This window comes from Lissotriton helveticus, chromosome 10, assembly GCF_964261635.1.
Source record: "Lissotriton helveticus chromosome 10, aLisHel1.1, whole genome shotgun sequence".
Taxonomy (NCBI): Eukaryota; Metazoa; Chordata; class Amphibia; order Caudata; family Salamandridae; genus Lissotriton; species Lissotriton helveticus.
In genome coordinates, this window is record NC_136071.1 from 131604120 (window position 1) to 131623363 (window position 19244).

General features: G+C 40.8%; 1 protein-coding gene across 2 annotated transcripts in view; it reads left to right on the forward strand.

The window, feature by feature from the left end:
• The window catches only part of UNKL (unk like zinc finger), a 513314-nt gene extending 494909 nt beyond the window's left edge, over positions 1-18405 (forward strand). Inside the window, exon 14 of one of the 2 annotated variants that reach the window (XM_078664930.1) lies at positions 12928-18405. In XM_078664930.1, the coding sequence (XP_078521056.1) occupies positions 12928-13083 (156 nt within the window). In that variant the 3' untranslated portion in view covers positions 13084-18405. The remainder of the gene's footprint in view (positions 1-12927) is intronic. The other variant, XM_078664931.1, reaches the window with a different exon arrangement.
• Positions 18406-19244: the final 839 nt, after the last annotated feature.

Genomic DNA, 19244 nt, shown 5'->3' on the forward strand with positions numbered 1-19244 from the left:
CCAGCTGGTATTTCCACTGCAACCTAAGAGGCCTGTCTGCAGCCGAGCTGCACTTCGAGACATCACCATTGCTGCAGTCGAGTTCTTCCCCGGATGATTCAGAGGCTTCAGTTGCCAGTGAAAAGTGTACTTACACCTGAGGCCATTTTTGCGTGAGTATCCCACAGTAGCATGACGCTTAAGCCGTTGCAATTTGTCGCCCAGTGGCCAGAATCAGCCAATTACCTGCTTTTATGGCATGAATCCTAAGTTTCAATCTATTTCTTGTCCGTTAACTAGCCTTGTTTTCTAGATTAGTAACTTTTTGTGGCTTTTTGTGTGGCGGTGTCCTGCAAATCAGATGGTGCCACATTATCCTTTGGAATCTCAAGTGCCTTAAAAGACTACTTCACTGTCTGATTGTGGAGATTTTTGCCCTGTATTCGGAAATGCATCCTGCAAGGGTATTTTCATAGCCTCTGTATTTCCTTCTTGTAGAGGAGGTACACAGTTGACATCAATACCCCCCCCTCCCTAAAGTGGCTTGTGCCGGGTCTATGATTAAGGTCAAACTTTCTTTAACAAAGGCCACTAAGGACCTCTTTCTTGCATCCCAAGGTATTGCATGTTGGTGTTACTAATTTATTCCGGTGGAGTATTGAGTTGCCATTTTTCTTCTGACCCACTCTGTATGTTCTCCCCATGCCTGAGGAGTCTTTCTTTAACCGCATGCGTGCGGCGGCTTTTTTCGCGCTGTGCGGCTTTTTTTAAAAAGCCGCGTTACATGACGAGCTGAGCTCGTCATGAGCATGCGAGCGGCGCAACTCATGACGAGCTAAGCTCGTCATGAGCATGGAAGGGGTTAAGAGCAGGTGAACATATTCACATGTACTGGAGCCTTTTGTCTCTTCTGTTACATTCCTAACCTGGATGGTGTCTTGCTCTGTCTGTCCGGCAAGTCTTTAGACTTTGGGTGAAGATTATCATCTTGGGCTTCTAAGTTCTTTTATCTATCCTCTGATTATTTGCCCTTGTTCGCTATGCCCAGCGTCACTTCTTTAACTTCAGATACTCACACATTCAGTTGGACCATATCAGTCTTAAGCCACTGCATAACACTTCAGAATTTTTTATTTTTTTATTCTGCCATGTCTTATTGAAGATTCAACTCCGTAAACTGGATTTAAGATTTTGTGAGGCCATTGCCCTCCTTTCTAGCTGCCATGTATACAAGGCCCAGGGTATCGACCGTGTGTGCCTGTTGAGGGGTTGAACCTTTTTTCATCTATCCCTGTGCAATTTTCGAGACATTTAACCTCTATCAAACCATCTAGACTGCTCCTCTCAAATTCACAGTACCACTTGCGTATCATTCTCTCCTCTGTTTCCTTTATCATGTGTTATGCTGTAGGCTAGTTATGGGGTTATCTTTCTTGACTTCATGGCCTTCCACAATTGGCCCCTGCCTGCCTGTGTTCATTGAAACCCTCTGTCGTGCAGGCCTCAGCCAGACCCGCTAGTGCAAGGGGTTCGCCCTGTGCACAAAGTCCTCAGTCTCCAAAGGAAAAAGTTGGCACGGAAACTGGAAATACAAAACATAACGTTTATTACACCTCATGAGGTGGTGCTATAATTCAACCAGTACCCTTCGGTACTGCGAGAAGTAGCACAAAGGGCTACTGGACACATGGTTTATTTATACCCACACAGGGGCTCAAAAGAAGGCGGTACAAAGCATAAGAGCACATTTTATGTCCATACAAGGTAATATCGAGAAACACAATCGATCAGTGGGAGGAGCTAACAGTCTTGGGGTCTCGGCTAACACATTCCAATCTAGGGTTAACAATTAACAGATGTGGACCCTAACGGTCAGCAGCAAAACAGAGAGAGATGCTATGAATAGCCTGTTGCCGGGCAGATCCCAAAGGCCATGAGCAGAAAGGTAGAACAAAGCACGTGGTCAACACGAGGCAATGTGTGGCAGACAAAGTGGCGGCCGTGAATTCAAAATGGATGCCGTAGAATGTCAATATAACGGTAAAACCAAGATGTCTTTCGCTAACGCTCAACTTAATCGCCGTCAAATTACAACAGACGACCCTTTTAGCGTTAGCTAAAGACATATGCTCTTTTGGGGTAATCTGTGCATTCATCTTGTATATCTATACACATTATATTCGTCACTTCTTTATCCAATGTCTGTTGTGCTTTCATGGCATTTCTCCTAGATGGTATACAGGCAGTTATACACATAGAACATAGCATTGGGCCACAATGGATACACATACAACAGGTGAAAATCACTGCAATTGCAATACATAGAATAGTCAATAATTTCCAACCCCAAGCAGAGACCAGAGCCCAAAACCATCCAGTAAAAGTCCAGGTGCCATTTTTGACATGAATATCAGAAGCGATTTTATGCAGTTTAAGAATTGCTTCATATACAGAAGGCGAGTTGTCGGGGATAAAAACACAACAGCTACTTCCGATGACTTTACATGCACCTCTTCTATCTGCTAACATAACATCTAAAACCATCCTGTTCTGAAGAGTTACAATTCTAGCAACTTGCAGTTCTTCCGTAATATTGCCAAGGTCTACAGCAGTTTCATTAGTGACAGCTTCCACATCTCTAGTTAATCGTCGTATTTTCCTACTGTTCAATGCGGTACCCACGAAAGGAAACAAGCCTAAATTAAAATCAACATATTGCTGCAGACTAGTGTCTGTCTGGTCTACATCATCAATCCGTATCGCACGTTTGTAACGATTCATAGAAATGTTCCTAAACGGTTTAAAATCTCGGTGATATGAAGCAGGTGCTAGAAAAACAGGGGGCAATAAGAAGGAAACATTACATGTGCCAGACCACCCTACAGGCAATCTGTGATATCCTTGGCTTCCACGTACTAGATATGTGTTATGTGAAGCTAAGAAAGTACTCTCATTTATTCCATCCATATTTAATACAACAACACAATTACTAGTTCCAACTGGAATTCGTCCAGTACTTTGTACACACAGGTCTGCCTTTGTCCGTGTCATTGCTTGTGGTAGAGTCTCTTGTGTGAGTGAAAACATAAGGCGTAGAAGCATTGTCCGGTCGGTATTCCTCCCATTCCCATATAGTTCCATTTGCTTGGGGATACCCATGTTCATCTTGGTAACACTCTTTATTCAAACGGAAAAGAAGTCCACCTACTGCAGGCTTTCTGTTCGAAAAGAGAAGAGTATACCAAGCTCGACAAGAACCATTATGCGAAAACGGAAGTGGAATAAACGGTGTTCCACCTTTCTTCTGATGAGCTGGAAGCATACCACATATCCAACAATTTGTAGTGTTCGTGGCGTTGTGAGTGTGGTGGAGCATCTGAACAAACGTATTATTCAAATAGGACTCTCGATGCTTATACTCATGATACGGAAGAGTGAAATGCTGATGCTCTTCCGGAATAGGAGTAGTAGGAACCACAACAAACTCACGAGCAGGAATCATCATTTCAACAGACCAAGTGATCACTGCCATAATTGTCAGAACAACAAAAACACCTAACACTCCTAAAATCATTTTCTTAGTGGTTATCATAGTCACAAAGTCAAATCTTCAAACTAAAAAAAATAGAAAAACAAAATAGTCAATGAGCTCTTTACCCTGGGTAGACGTTGGTTTCTTCACCGCAGATCAAGACAGGTGTCACTACACTACGCAGGGCTGATCCCCTTCCCTTGTCATATTGGCATTTCCATGTCCACTACCCAGAGCGGTTGCTCAACCAGTCTCGCAAAGAAAAAACTACAAAAAATTCACATTCTTGATCTCAAATTGTATCGCACTGCTCCAGGAGTTGTCTGGTCCGGGAAGAACTCCGAAGATCCGTCAGGTGATACAGCAGGGCCTTTCTCCGTAGTCAGGATATTTCGATGATCGGTCAGCACAGCAGGTTCCACCAAGGTCGACAAGACCTTCCGGCAATGAGTGCTATGCACCCAGTTCTTCTTGTTGGTAACCCGGACTGCCGTTCTTGTGGCGAGGAGCACTTGTTCTGGTCCACGCCACCTTGGCTCCAGGCTGCTTGACCTCTCGAAAACTTTCACCATGACCTGGTCACCAGGACGGAGTTCATGGCCTTCACCTTGGGATTTATCGGGGAGCGCTTCTCGAACCTGTTGATGAATGGAAACCAAGCTGTCAGTTAATTGTGCCAAATAGTCATTCATTAAAACACAAGGTACATCATACACAGAACTCGGTTTCGGAACTCCCCATATATTCATTGGCCGTCCAAATACCACCTCGTACGGGGTGAGACCCGTCCTAGAATGTGGTACTGATCTAATGGACAACAATTCTAATGGCAATGCATCTGGCCAAGTCAAGTTCGTGGAAGCTTGGATTTTCGCGATTTTCAGCTTCAAAGTAGCATTATACCTTTCCACCAATCCTGCTGATTGTGGATGGAACACAGCATGAAACTTCTGCTTGATTCCTAATCCCTTCAAGACATACTTCATAACTTCCCCAACAAAATGTGGTCCCGTTATCATTTCATAAGAGTCTGCAAACACCAAATCTCGGGAAGAATTCCTTCAGTAGCACCTTAGCAGTAGTAATTGCAGTATTGTCTTTCGTGGGGTATGCTTCAATCCATTTGCTAAAAGCACAAACCAGAACATACTTTAAATTATTACTCCGCTCAAGCTGAATGTAGTCCATTTGTAGGACTTCAAAAGGTGCAGTTGGTGTGACAAAACCTCCAGATGGAACTCGTGTTCCTTTTCCAGGATTGTATTGCAAACAAATCAAGCAGGACTGTACTACTCTCTTAGCTGTGCTAGCAATTTCTGGATGCTCCCAAACTTGCGTAAGCATTCTTGTTATTGCGGAAGCTCCAACATGTGCTAGCCCATGTGCCATCTGAACCATAGGCTGTACGAAAGCTATAGGCAGCTTCTATCGATCCATCTGCTTGTTTCTCCAACAACCTTCGTCATCTAACTCTCCATCTTTAGACCACTGCTCACGTTCCTTGTCAGAAGCTGTTTTCTGTATCTCTCGTACTTCTTGCCTAGCATCGTGCCATCTTTCAGCTTGTGACTTCACTACATACATGGGAGTAGTGTTTCTCTGCATCGCAGTTTCACGTGCTACGTGGTCTACAAAGGCGTTTCCCTGTCCAATCTTATCTGTTACTTTCTTGTGTGCGCTGCACTTCACTATGGCTATTTTCTTCGGATATGTCAATGCAGTCAAGAGATTATGCACTAATTCTCCATGCATTATCTGTATTCCGTGAGATGTAAGAAAGCCTCTTTCCTTCCAGAGTAGGCCAAAATCATGCACTACTCCAAAAGCATAGCGGCTATCTGTATAAATGTTCACACATAAACCAGCACTAAGCTCACATGCTCGCGTCAAAGCTATCAATTCAGCTGCTTGAGCCGATTTCTGCGGTATGCGAGCTGTCTCCACTACTGTCTCAAGCGTGGTAATTGCATATGCGGCTGAAGTCGTACCATCTGGTAGCTTCAGGCAGGACCCATCAACCCACAATTCACCATCCACATCTGGAAGGGGCGTATCCTGTAAGTCAATGCGACCCTTTGTCTGTTCCTCAGTCAGAAAAATACAATCGTGCGTTTCTTGTGACTTAGGCTGGGTCCCCGGATATGGCAACAAAGTGGCTGGATTCAAAGTTGATATCAAGAAAGTCTTACAGGAGGTAAGAACTGACCCAGAGCACTCTTGGTGCACAAATAGTGCGTAGCAAAGTAATAAACTGCAGTAATATAACAGTCCTCCAATTGTTTTTAGAAGTTTTATTTAGTGGAGTACTTCAGGTAAATCCAAAAGGTATCCTTAAGACATATTAACTTAATATGTTGTTTGGATTATGAAAATGAATAAATTCGAATTTGTAGCAATCCATTACATTATTCTTCTCAATTTGATTTAAAGCCCCAATGCAATTCGTGCTAAAAATAGCACTTCTTCAGGGGGAAATGTGTACCATTCACCAAGAAGAAATAAGGATATATCAAGTGAAACCGATTCAGTGTAACCGAGCCGTAACCCGTACACTGAATCGGTTTCACTTGATATATCCTTATTTCTTCTTGGTGAATGATACACATTTCCCCCTGAAGAAGTGCTATTTTTAGCACGAATTGCATTGGGGCTTTAAATCAAATCGAGAAGAATAATGTAATGGATTGCTACAAATTCGAATTTATTCATTTTCATAATCCAAACAACATATGAAGTTAATATGTCTTAAGGATACCTTTTGGATTTACCTGAAGTACTCCAATAAATTTAACTTCTAAAAACAATTGGAGGACTGTTATATTACTGCAGTTTATTACTTTGCTACGCACTATTTGTGCACCAAGAGTGCTCTGGGTCAGTTCTTACCTCCTGTAAGACTTTCTTGATATCATTGGTTCTTCGCACCTTTTTGAACCAGAAGGTGATCTCCCCGAGCACCTATAAAATCATGAACGTTGTGTTACTTATAGACTTCTGATTTTACTTTGGAGTGCAGCGGTTCGCCTTATCTCTTCCTTGGATTCAAAGTTGCACATCTCTTCAATGTAATGTGGGGAGCTAGCAATGTCAGTTCATATCCTGTGAGACGAGCGCTCGTTAAGTGCTGCGTCTTTGTCTGATTCAAAAAGGCATCAACAGCATGTGGTACTAACACTAACAATTTGTGTGACAAAACTATTCCCTCACTCTGTCGAATTGACACAGCTGTTGCTGCAACTGAGCGAAAGCACCCAGGTAATGCTCTAGCAACAGGATCAAGAACTGCTGGGAAGTATGCACACGGACGTTGTTTGTCGCCGTGTAACTGAACCAACACTGACAATGCACATCCGTCTTGAGTGAAAAGCTTTGTGTAATCTGGTGTACCTAACACTGGTGCTGAACAAAGAGTTTGTTGTAACTGTCGAAAAGCATTTTCACATTCCTCTGTCCATGGAAGAGGTACTGGAGTATCTTTCGTCAAAAGTGCTAACAAAGGCTTAACAATGTGTGAAAATCCCAAAATCCACTGTCTACAAAAGGAAGTAAGACCCAGGAATGCACGTACTCCTTTCTGTGTGGTGGGAAATGGCGTATCTAAAATTGCCTGTATGCGATCTGATGTCAATGCACGTCCCTCCTTAGACAAAAGGTGACCTAAGTAGGTTACCTTTGGTCTACAATATTGCAGCTTTTTCCGAGATACTTTATGATGACGTGAAGCAAGAAAAGAAAGCAAAGACAAAGTACATTTCTCACACTGTTCTGGGGTATCGGCTGCCAACAAGATGTCATCAACATATTGCATGAGAGCCACACCTTCGGGCAATGCAAAAGAATCAAGTTCCCTCTTTAATGCTTGACTGTAGATACTCGGACTCTCAGTATAGCCTTGAGGAACTCTACAAAATTGGTACGATCGATTATTCAAAGTGAAACCGAACAAATATCGGCTGTCAGGATGATTAGGGATCGAAAAGAAGGCGTTCTTCAAGTCTATCACGGAAAATGTAGTGGCAGTCGGAGGAACCAAAGTAAGGAGTGTCGTGATGTCGGAAACCACGGGATACTGTGGTACGACAATCTTGTTTACCTCCCTTAAATCAATAATGAACCTGTAAACTAGAGTGTCAGTATCTCTTTTCAGAATCGGGAGAATCGGACTATTGCAAACATTGTAGGGAACTTCCTCAACCACCCCAACTCTGATCAAATCATGTACTATGCGTATGAGTGCTTCTTCTCTCTCCTGTGAAATCCTGTATTGTGGCAAACGAGGCAACACAGCTCCCTCCTTGACGCTAATCTGAACCGGAGGAATGACCATCTGACCCACATCAGTGTCTGAGGTAGCCCAGAGGGATTCAGGAAGTATAGCTAATGTGACATCTTCCTTAACAAGACAAATTCTGTCAAAAACGGAATGGTTATCATTTAAAATGACTCGTACCCCTTCAGGAGAACATTGTATCGTGGCTCTAAAATGCTTCAACATATCAAGGCCCACAATATTGTCTGGTGTATTAGGAGAAAGCAGGAACGGGCATGGTGCACTGAATTTATCAACATAAAATGGAAGTGGTTGTGACAATGGGCAAAGGGAAGGTGTTCCATCGAAACCTATCGAAGTAATAGTTGTGCCAGACAGGGGAGCCCTCGGAACCAATTGCTTACACAGAGCGGACAGTGCTGTAACATAGGGACCCGTCTGATCTACTGGAACTTCAACTGATTCCTTACCCCATCCTAGGCAATCCTATGCATGAGCAGAATCATACAGATCAGGCTGAACATAATCGGACATTTGATATTGATTTCGTCTATCAAAAGTGTTCTGTCTATACTGTTGACGTACATTTGCATCAGATCGAGCACGATCGTTCACATTTCCCCGAGTCTCCGAGGATCCTGAACCATTTCTCACTTGGCCCCGCCCACGGGCGTCCTGCTGCGGGCGTAATAATGGGCAATTACGCATCCAATGGCCAAGCTGCTTGCAATACGCACATTGATTGACAGATACATTTGTACGGGTGTAGGGAGTATGGAGAGATGTTCGTCCACCTCTATCATAGTTTCTATCAGGGCCCCTATCATAACCTCTAGAAGGCGGACCATAAACTTGGGCCATCATAACTTTCGTTTTTAACTCGTCCTCATTCCCCTTCGCTTCCGCTTCTTGGCGCTCATAATATTGAGCCATCGTTAAAACAGAGGCCGAAGAGGAAGTAGTCCAAGAACTTTCGCTAGCTTTTAGACGGCTGGCTATCCCTGGTAACAGATTCGTAACATATTTATAGACAAACAAATGTCTGCCGGTATCATCTGTTAAAGACTGGCCGCTAAAATCATGAAAAGCTTCTTCAAAACGTGTGAAAAAATCCGAAACCGATTCTTCTGTCTTTTGTTTACACGATGCTAAGACAGTCCAATCAATCTTTTTAGGGGGGATAATCGTTTTAAGTTTTGTCAAAATGGCGGCAGGAAGATCTAACATTAATCGATGCGTTTTGTTGGCGGGCTCTCTATCCGCGTCGAGCCGTTCCAGATCTTTACATTCAGCACCAAAAGTAACACGGCCATCAATTTTCCGAACAGTTCTCCACATGTCTGGGGGCAAAATTAGACAGAAAAACAAATCTATATCACATAAGGTCATAGTATAAGAGTTTAGAGCACCCTCAACTTCCTCATAAAAGGCGGCTGGGTTTTTACGCGGATCAGGCAATGCTGTTTTAAGCGCCATTACATCTGCTCTATTCCAAGGAGTGTACACCCAATTATAAATGAAATATCCTTTAGAATCCACAGACGTTTTATCATCATTATCACCAGCTCCTTTAGGAGGAACATACAAGTGCGTGGCTTCCCGCATAGGTTTCATTGCAACTGGTATTATCTTATCTGTCACGAAGATAGGAGACTGCGCCTCTCCGGGCGGATTGGACTGTGGAACGTTGTCCGCAATCTTTTTCTGCTCCTTCAGACTGGACGCCTCATCTCGTATTTTAACCAGTCGTCTAATCATGTCTTCTAACTGGGAAAAAAACAAAAGAACCATCACGCAAGTGTTACGATCATTTGCTATATCAGTAGGTTCTAATACTAAAGAATATTTTCAAAACATTTCTACAACTTCATCAGCGAATGTCGCAGTGAAATAGATCTGCTCCTTTTCTGTCCAATCCTTTATAGTATCAAAAAGATCGGAAGCAGGATCAACGCTACGTAATGCTTTAAGAGCAGCTTGTCGGAGTTGGGATGCACGGTCAACAGACAACATAGATCGGGTGTCCCGCGCTTTCTGTTGATCCGAACCAGAGTCCTCGTCGTCTCCGGAGGGGGCGGACGGAACAACATACGGAGGTGGAGGTCGATCTAAACTCTCAAACATATCACGTCTAGACCGTCGCTCAAACAAACACCGTTCCACATACTCAACCTTTCGCGCATCAAATGACCCATGCAGTGGCCAACGTAACTCAGGATCCTTCTTGGTATATTTGTGCCACAACGTGCTGTACATTATGGCAGAAAGACCAAACTTCACATACATATCTCTGTTAGGAGTCCCCTCGGGGGGAGCCCGCTGCGATTCCTCAAGTCGTAAACTGGTACCCTTACAAAAGCAGCACAACCTTCGAAGTGCGCTAAAAACAGGCATGTCAAAAGAAACCGTGCAAGATATACACTATTTATAGGGAAAGAGCGCTTAAGGTACCTTCTTAGTACGTTGCGCTATACAAATCAAAGTTGAGGAAAAATCCTCGCATTACCTGCCTATATGAGTTGCAACACATATATTTCCCACATACACATACACATCCAAGTAGACTAGTCTATTCCCAAATACAAATATGCTGTGGCAAGCGTTTCCTAGAACAACCTTACCACACAAGGGCATCCAAATTCCAAAACCTACAACAGGCGCCGGAAAACGGCTCTTACCAATCATAGGCTGTCCAGGTTCCAACTGCCAAGTTCTAAATTCGACCAAACGGTCACTGCACGGCAGACCAACAGAAGAGATCTCAGTCGAGGACCGGCGCCGCCTGGATGGTCGGATCGGAAAGTAGGGAAGAACCGCCTCGGGTGCCAAGACTCTAGTCTCCTCTGGCAGCGATCGCGTCCTCAGCGAGGTTCCGAACCTTCGTCACGACCAATCCTTCGGGCATCCGAGTCACCGATGAGCCCCACGTGCCGGGCGCCAATTTGTCGTGCAGTCCTCAGCCAGACCCACTAGTGCAAGGGGTTCGTCCTTCTGTGCACAAAGTCCTCAGACTCCAAAGGAAAAAGTTGGCACGGAAACTGGAAATACAAAACATAACGTTTATTACACCTCATGAGGTGGTGCTATAATTCAACCAGTACCCTTCGGTACTGCGAGAAGTAGCACAAAGGGCTACTGGACACATGGTTTATTTATACCCACACAGGGGCTCAAAAGAAGGTGGTACAAAGCATAAGAGCACATTTTATGTCCATACAAGGTAATATCGAGAAGCACAATCGATCAGTGGGAGGAGCTAACAGTCTTGGGGTCTCGGCTAACACATTCCAATCTAGGGTTAACAATTAACAGATGTGGACCCTAATGGTCAGCAGCAAAACAGAGAGAGATGCTATTAATAGCCTGTTGCCGGGCAGATCCCAAAGGCCATGAGCAGAAAGGTAGGACAAAGCACGTGGTCGACACGAGGCAATGTGTGGCAGACAAAGTGGCGGCCGCGAATTTAAAATGGATGCCGTAGAATGTCAATATAACGGTAAAACCAAGATGTCTTTCGCTAATGCTCAACTTAATCGCTGTCAAATTACAACACCTCCACTCATGTTGAGCTCGCCATACTGCCCACAAGAAGAGCTTTCATTTAGCATTTCAGATGCCACTACTGGTGTAGCTCGTGGACCAGAGGCCATTCACTCAGAGACTCTTCTACTTTGTGCACTGGGCTAGCCTCTACATGGCAGACTCTGACATTTGTGGATGCTATTTATTTATTTATTTAGTGTTTTCTATAGCGCGGACATGACCCTGCAAAGGGTGTCAGAGCGCTTTACAGGTGCAATTTCAACAGTCAGAAAGTTACAAATACACCACCTTACTGGTTTACGAGATTTACACTTCCGGAAAGTATATAACATATATATTAGTCGGGAGATAGGATACCATAAAGTCTTTTGAAAAATAAAACCACAATAGAAAGCATATATAAATCCAGAACTGGATAGAGAATTGCTTGCTTGAAATTTAAGCACACGTAACAGGTTAATAAACCCACTGTAAACATTAGGGATGAAATTTCCTCATATAAAACGATTTTGTCTCCTTTTTGAATGTTGCTATGTCTGTAATTCTTCTGATGTTAGGGGGGAGGGCGTTCCAAATTCTCGCTGCTGCCCCTGAGAACGCTCGGTCACAAGTTATTTTCTTACAGAAACGAGCCGGTTTCAGTAGTAGATCTGCTTTGCTCCTGGAGGATCGGGTCCCTCCCGAAAGCGTGAGTTTCCGAGCAAGGTAGACTGGAGAATTGTTGTGTAAAGCTTTATGAGTGATGCATGCCAGCTTGAAATGAATTCTTGCTTCGAATGGTAGCCAGTTGAGGGCTTTCAAGTGCGGAGAGATATGGTCTAATTTTTTGGATTTTTTAAAGTCTTGTGGCTGCATTAAGGCATGCTTTCAGTGGGGCTGTTGAGATCTTCGGGAGCTATCTCTAAAATGGCTTACTCTCTTCTATGGCCTCTCTCTCTTGCCACCATGTTCCGGCTTTGCTTCACTTTCCCTATCCAGCAATCCTCGGATGTGAACCTCTAGAGGTGTGACCCTCAGGAGGAGCCCAGCCTAGTGACAGTTTCAGTATCGCGCAGAACCATTGCCCTTCATGTCTTCAGGGTCCTATGGGTGCTCCTTTTGGCTCACTCTATTGACTGTTTGTTCTCCCTCTCCACTTTTCAATGACTGATTCAGCATCCCACAGCGCTTTAAACCTCCAGCTGGTCTCATGCGCTGCAGCAGTTCTGATCTACAGCAGGTGCCACACCCCCTGTCAACTCAATGGCACGTAAACTTGATCTCCAAATTGGTTCCCCACACCTCTAGGAGATTGTAGTGGCCAGGCAGATGTCTCAGCCACACCGATTTATTATTAGTATTTTTTATTTTTTTGACTGCAGTGCAAAGATTATGGAAAATTGCTTTGTGGCTCACCTTGTAGAAAATAACTAATTTGTGATGCCTTTAGAACTAAAAGAACTGTGAATATTATGACATCGATGAGGTGGTTTTCCTTGAATTATCTTGTCATTCTAGCATACCTTTAAACATTGCTTTCTTGTTCTGAATGTTTTAATGCTTTTAACTATTTTAATGCAAAGTTACATTGTGTTTTTAACCTATTATATTCTTTTAATTACAGATGGTTTTTCAGCTTCATTCAAAGAAATGCGTAGTTTGCCAGGAACATGATCATAGTATAGTTTTGCAGCCATGTCAACATTATGTGCTCTGTAAAAACTGTGCACCCAGCAAACCAGAATGCCCTTTCTGCAAGGAAAAGATAAACAACTGGTGACAAATGCACATGGGTAATTCTATTTTACAGTCATCCTAGGAGCAACAATGATATCATGTACAAAAAAAGCATAGCATTTACATATGTACTAAGAAAGAAATTACTATTGAAGTTAAATGATCCCTTTATTACGGATGGAATGAAGTGCATTTTGCATCTTATTACATTATAGTAGAATTTTCTATTTCTATCAAATATGCATTTTTCATGTTTTACTATTTCAACTTGTCAATTGCAAACTATGCCTTCAAAGACCATTTAAAAAATAGAAGGCAATGTGAATTCATTCTTTAAATCTTAACCTGTTTAGGATGACTTATCATACTCCTTAGGTTATAAATAATGTATGAACTTTGAAGACATATTTTACAATAATATTGGAACTATTTTGGAAACAGTTCAACACTATTGTCTGCTAGGTTATTTAAAGAAGTTTAATTCTTGTAAACGCACTTTGTTAACTAGGGTTTTTTTTTTTAGAGATTATTATAAATTGCTTTAAGCTGCTTTTAGGAATTTTTAAAATAGTGATTATATGAAGCTTTTCATGTGTACTGTGAACTTAAAGTGTTTCACGTCAATTTATTACTGTTAAGTAATAGTAATTATATTGTTAGATTTCATACTCTGAAATTAGTACCTATTAAATGAACTTGTATCTGAATGAGAAACATGCATAGGTTTTTTAAAATTGAATGCAAACTAATAGTATTTATAAGAATAAACAATTGAGAAAGCCGTTTTGGAATACATATATGTTAAAACATTCAGAGACACCGTTTTCATTCTATGAAAGAAAACAATGTTCTTTAATGTGTGTGCTTGTTTTCATGAAGTTGGGATTTTGTACTTATCTTAATGACCATGTTTTGTTGTACCCCTAGAGTAGAAATATAATGCATTTTGTAGACCCCAGGAGATATAAAAAACTAAATATCACATGACTAATGTAGCAAAATGCCTAAACCTTTAACCAACTTCTGTTTAAAATGCCATAATCGAAAATAATATACTTTCAAATACATACCCCTTGCTGCAATTTTTATTTAACAATTTGAAAGTTTATTTATAGAAATGACCGTCCTTACTGCCCACATTTGTACCTGGTCATTGGCTTCAACTGACAACAAATCCTCATAATTTATTGTCAGTAGATAATAAAAAATGAAGACATGTTTTAATATGGTAATGAACCCGGAACTCTGAATTGATTTAGACATATAAATGGGGCAATGGTGCTTTAAAATAGTATCTCTAGCTATTAATCATCAAACCTACCTTTATTCATTCATATTTCTATTGATTATTAGGAGTATGCAAATTCAAGCGAAACAATACAGTTTGTTAACACTGTATCTTGTTACACTTTATACAATTATGCATTTAACAGTGCTTTGTGAAAATAATTCATTACCCTTTTCTCTTTTTTTTGTCCAGTATGAATGACGCACGAATACCTTACATTGAAATGACCTAGTACTGTGTTACATAATGTTTAACTTGATATGATTACATTTAGCTGAAGAAATTCAGTCATATGGGTAGCAAAAAATATTGGTTTTTATCATTTGTCACACTTTGACATTAAAATAGGTTTTAGTGCTAACTGTCTATTTGACTTGAAACTTAAGCTGGAGATTCAAGTGAGCCCTAAAAATTCCCATTTGAGGAGAACTTGCAAGCTGTCTGAAACAATACATATTACATTTCTTGGCTTTTCTGGCCTTTCTGGCTTTTCTCACCAGTGCTCCCAGGGCGAAGAATTGTATTATTTAATGGCTGCAAAGCAACCTTGATGTTTAGCATGAAGACCGTAAGATATAAACACACTTTTGTTTTGCTATCAATATGAGTGAACTTCTACTTTGTGTAGTCTTTGCCAAAGACTTTTAATGGATATTAATAGAATTTCTGGCTATAAAGTGCACAGTCACATGGTAGGAAGTTTAAGTGACCAAATTAGAAAGGTAATGTAGGGTGGATATTTAATTTGTAAATAATGTTGTTAAGATGTGTTTTTTACAAGAGTGTGTCTGTGTATAATATGAAACTAAGTCTGCAGTTCAAATTCTGCAAGGATAGTTTCTATATTTTGCATTTATCAGTGCACATGTTCTTACCTTGATCATTTCAACGAAAGTGGCTTACATTTAAAAGTGTCCATATGCTATTCTGAGGTTTTTAAACACTTAAGTCATCATTACGAGTTACCAGAAAATGTTTTTATTATTACTTCATCCCCCACCCCTTATTTACTACAGTAATCCCAAAATAAGCAGTGAATTGAAATAGCCATTTCATGTTTTATAGTATTTCTGTATAGATTCTTGCATGTCTGGGGTACTTTCCTGGAGGCGTTGCCTGTCTCATCAGCCAAAGTCTCCAGGTGAAGTAGACCTGACTTGCAACTTTCCCTCAAAAGGTTGAATTCTCTAAGTACTGATAATCCCTGTTATTGGCCCCATTGGACTTCCTGGTCCACTCATAATGCAGGCCTTAGAAATGCTTTCATTTGGTAATTTAATGAGGTATAGAAAGTATTTGATTGATTATATATAATAATGTTTATAAATGGTTTCATCATTCAATTGTAGAGTTTTTAATATTTAGATCACAACAAAATGCAGTGTGTTCTGTATAGCACAACTACTGAAGAAATAGTAAATCTTTGGTTCTCCTCAGTTGGAAAGATATGTTAACCCAGTGTTGACTTGTCCCTCATGGACTTACGATTCATTTCTGTTGGCACACATTCACTGTTGACAGAATTGAATTTGAAAATATGTACCACATTTCGGATACCTATTTTTATTTTTCCGCTTGCAGTGAAGCTTGGGTGGTGACTAATATTGAATTCACAGTGTGCATTGTATAGCTCATCACTTCACCCCGCCCCCATTTTGGGCAAATGTTTAACACGCACCCCATGCACATAAACAGATGTTGCCCACATATTTTTTAAGTATCAAGATTCCCCACTTCAGTTTGATTCGGCCCCATAGCTATCTCACCTTTTTGCGGCTTCTTAATATATTGTCATTATATCATACACTCTTGGTACAGTTGAACAATTTACTCTTTTTAAATTAAAGATAATTCAGATGACACAATTGAGTGGAAAGGCGTCAACGGTCATCAATAAAGTCTCATTTTAAAACAAAATGGTTTGGGTTGAACACAATGCTAGAAGTTTACTTTCTTGAAAATCTGTCCCTGTTCAGAAATGTTATTTGACTTATAGCAGCACATAATAGTGTCATTAAACGTGACATTTAACTCCTAAACCATGGTGCAAATTCCGCCGCGGGAGTTCTATTGAGTGGCCGGAGCTGTGTCGGCAAACGGATGTGCGCAGCGCTACCGAGGTAGTGCTTGCGACGGCCAATGGCGGACGCGCGCAAGCAAGACGTTAAAGGGCAATTATTTTTATAACAAAGGCTCAAAACTTCGCCAACAGTATTCAGACTATGGTGTAAAGCTTCAGTCAAATACTCCCAGGAGGACAGCATTCAATTCAGAATGATATTTTTAAAGTAAGAGGTACTCTGACGTTTTACATTTTTGGTGTCTGCTCAAACAAAATAGGTTTATGTGGGCCTCCCAGTATGAACATTTTGTGGTATGAACTTCGTTGTAGATAGCAATACACATGTACCAAGTACTGTTTCAAGCACTTAAATGATTAGTTGTGGATAACTGGTGTTTGTTCTCACGTTGTCAGAAATCGTAGCCCGTTTTTATTATAATAATCACATTAATGAAATGTGAAATATAAACCAAAAGCGTTCACTTATGACAAAGAAAAACTTGCCAACATACCGATCCTTGAATTTGTTGGAGCATTTTGAATATTCTTCAGCCCACAGTCAATTTAGCCTTTTGAAATCTCCTCCATTTATTATAGGAAACTCTAAACGAAACCAGCTATTTTAATTTCTAGTTTTTTATTTCCCATATTTTAACTGCGTAAATGCATTAACTTCATACCGTGTACGCAAGATAGCTTTTTTTTCCATCTTCTGCTGCAACCATGTTTCCTGCAGCTTCAGTTTTCTGAACATAATGCATGATATCTATTATTCTATGTTCCTGTGCAACACATTTCTTCTCGGTGCCTTATGCTTTTGTGCCACATCTTTCAGGTGTTTTTTCACTAGGTGTTCGTTTTCTAACATCTGCTTCTGGCCATTACCGTATATCAGAATATCACTCAATAAAAAAAGAAAATTCAATGAATGTGCATTTAAGATGCAATTTATGTACTGTGAATTATTACGGGCAGCTGTCATGCTTCCACGTAAATCATGGCATAGATATTTAATACAATAGGCATGAATCTAATGCAATATCCATATCATGAATGCATTAGAAGATTCCCCCGATGCTTCAAATGTAAGAGGAAAAATTTACATTTTAGAGACTTCACTGAATACTAATTTATAGCCATATTCCCAAAAGGCGGGTTTGCTGGACACTCCCCAGGATAGATGGGAGAGCCTTTAGTTTTCCACTAAGATATGGTACTGACCCTGCAGACTCGGTTGCTGGTCCTATATTGTACCTTTTGGATGTTAATTTGTGGTCCATTAGTGTGTGTGCCAGTTCAGCCAGTAACTTATAATTTTTGTCATTAAGGTTGTAGCTCAGTGAGCAGAATACAGCCAATATGACACATCTGATTGAGGCGTAGGCTTCCCCACAAAAAAACCCTTACAGTGGTTACTTCTTCCAGACGAATGTCAGCATCAATGCTGGCATCATCAGTCTCATCTACTGTGCCACAAAAGAAACTTTATTTAATTAAAGGAAGGTGTACTGAGCTCTCAATCTCCAACAAATATGAATAATTCTAATTTTACAGGAGATGTTTAGATATAGCCTGCAACTGTGGGCCAAATGTCTGGTATTGTTTAGAAATGCAGTTCATAAATAGGGGCATGATCATAGTATGTGGGATAGATCTGATTAAATATTCTGCAGCATAAGTGTACAGTATAGTTTTCCGTTAGAAAATGGAGCTGATAAAGATCTGGTGTGACTGACTGCAATTCCAGACTTCGCCTTGCAGAGGGGATTTATCCTATTATTGGATCAAATAACTGATTTACAGAAGTCTTTGCTTCAGCTTCCTTTGACTTACAGATGTTAGGAACTTGCCAGAAAGTAATGAGAGCGCATCAGGGCATTAAAGAGTTGTAAATCAACTATATTGTTATGGAATGTGCCAATACTTTATACATTTGTGACCTGTGAGTCAGAGAAGAACAAAGGCACATTAAAAGAAATCTGGAACTCGCTGCAGTTGAATAAGTTAGGAATCAAAAAAGGGATCTGGCCCTTAGTCAGTAAGGCTGGACCAAACTATAATCAAACTAACAAAAACTGCCAATACTGACACTTAGTTACCACATCACTCATACCAATCACATGTGACACCCGTAGTGATTGTAAACCTTAATAAATATATATTTCTTTTATTCCTATTTTCTTATGTTGCTTTTTAAAATTTTTACTACAAGGCATTCATGTTGTTATTTACATGAATATTGTCGATATTTTTGAGACCATGTAAACATTACAAACATATAACATCAAGTTGGACTAAACCAAATAGCCCCCAGCAACACATTTCATAGTTAAACATATTTACACAATGTGAGCATGCTCAAAATCCATGAAGCATTAGAAGAAAGAAGAAAAGAAAAGTAAAGAAGCCCAAAGGAACGGTAAAAAGATGTGGTACAATGAATTGGAGCAACACAAACCCAGGGGGAACTTAGGCCAAACAGTTATGTATTCAGGTCATACAAACTTAAATTCATTAGTTGGTACACTATTCTTTTGGGCCTGATACACAAAGTTTGTCACAAAAAGCTGTCTGTGTTTCAAACCCATTGATTTTTTGGGGTTATCCTCAGGACCTGGAGATTGAGCTTAAGCTCTTTTTCTGACACCCAATGTGCCACTTGGCTCCTCTGCCACTCTGCGTAAAACCACTGTTGCTTGAATTCGTTGGAAATGATTTTCAGGCGTCTAACACCATCTACAGCATGGCTCAAAATTTGTCGACAATCTTATAGTTTTGTCTTGGGGGGACACAGTGTCCGGACTCCACTTTTCTTTAAGCTGCCATGTTTTATCTTGTGCACACTCCACAAACC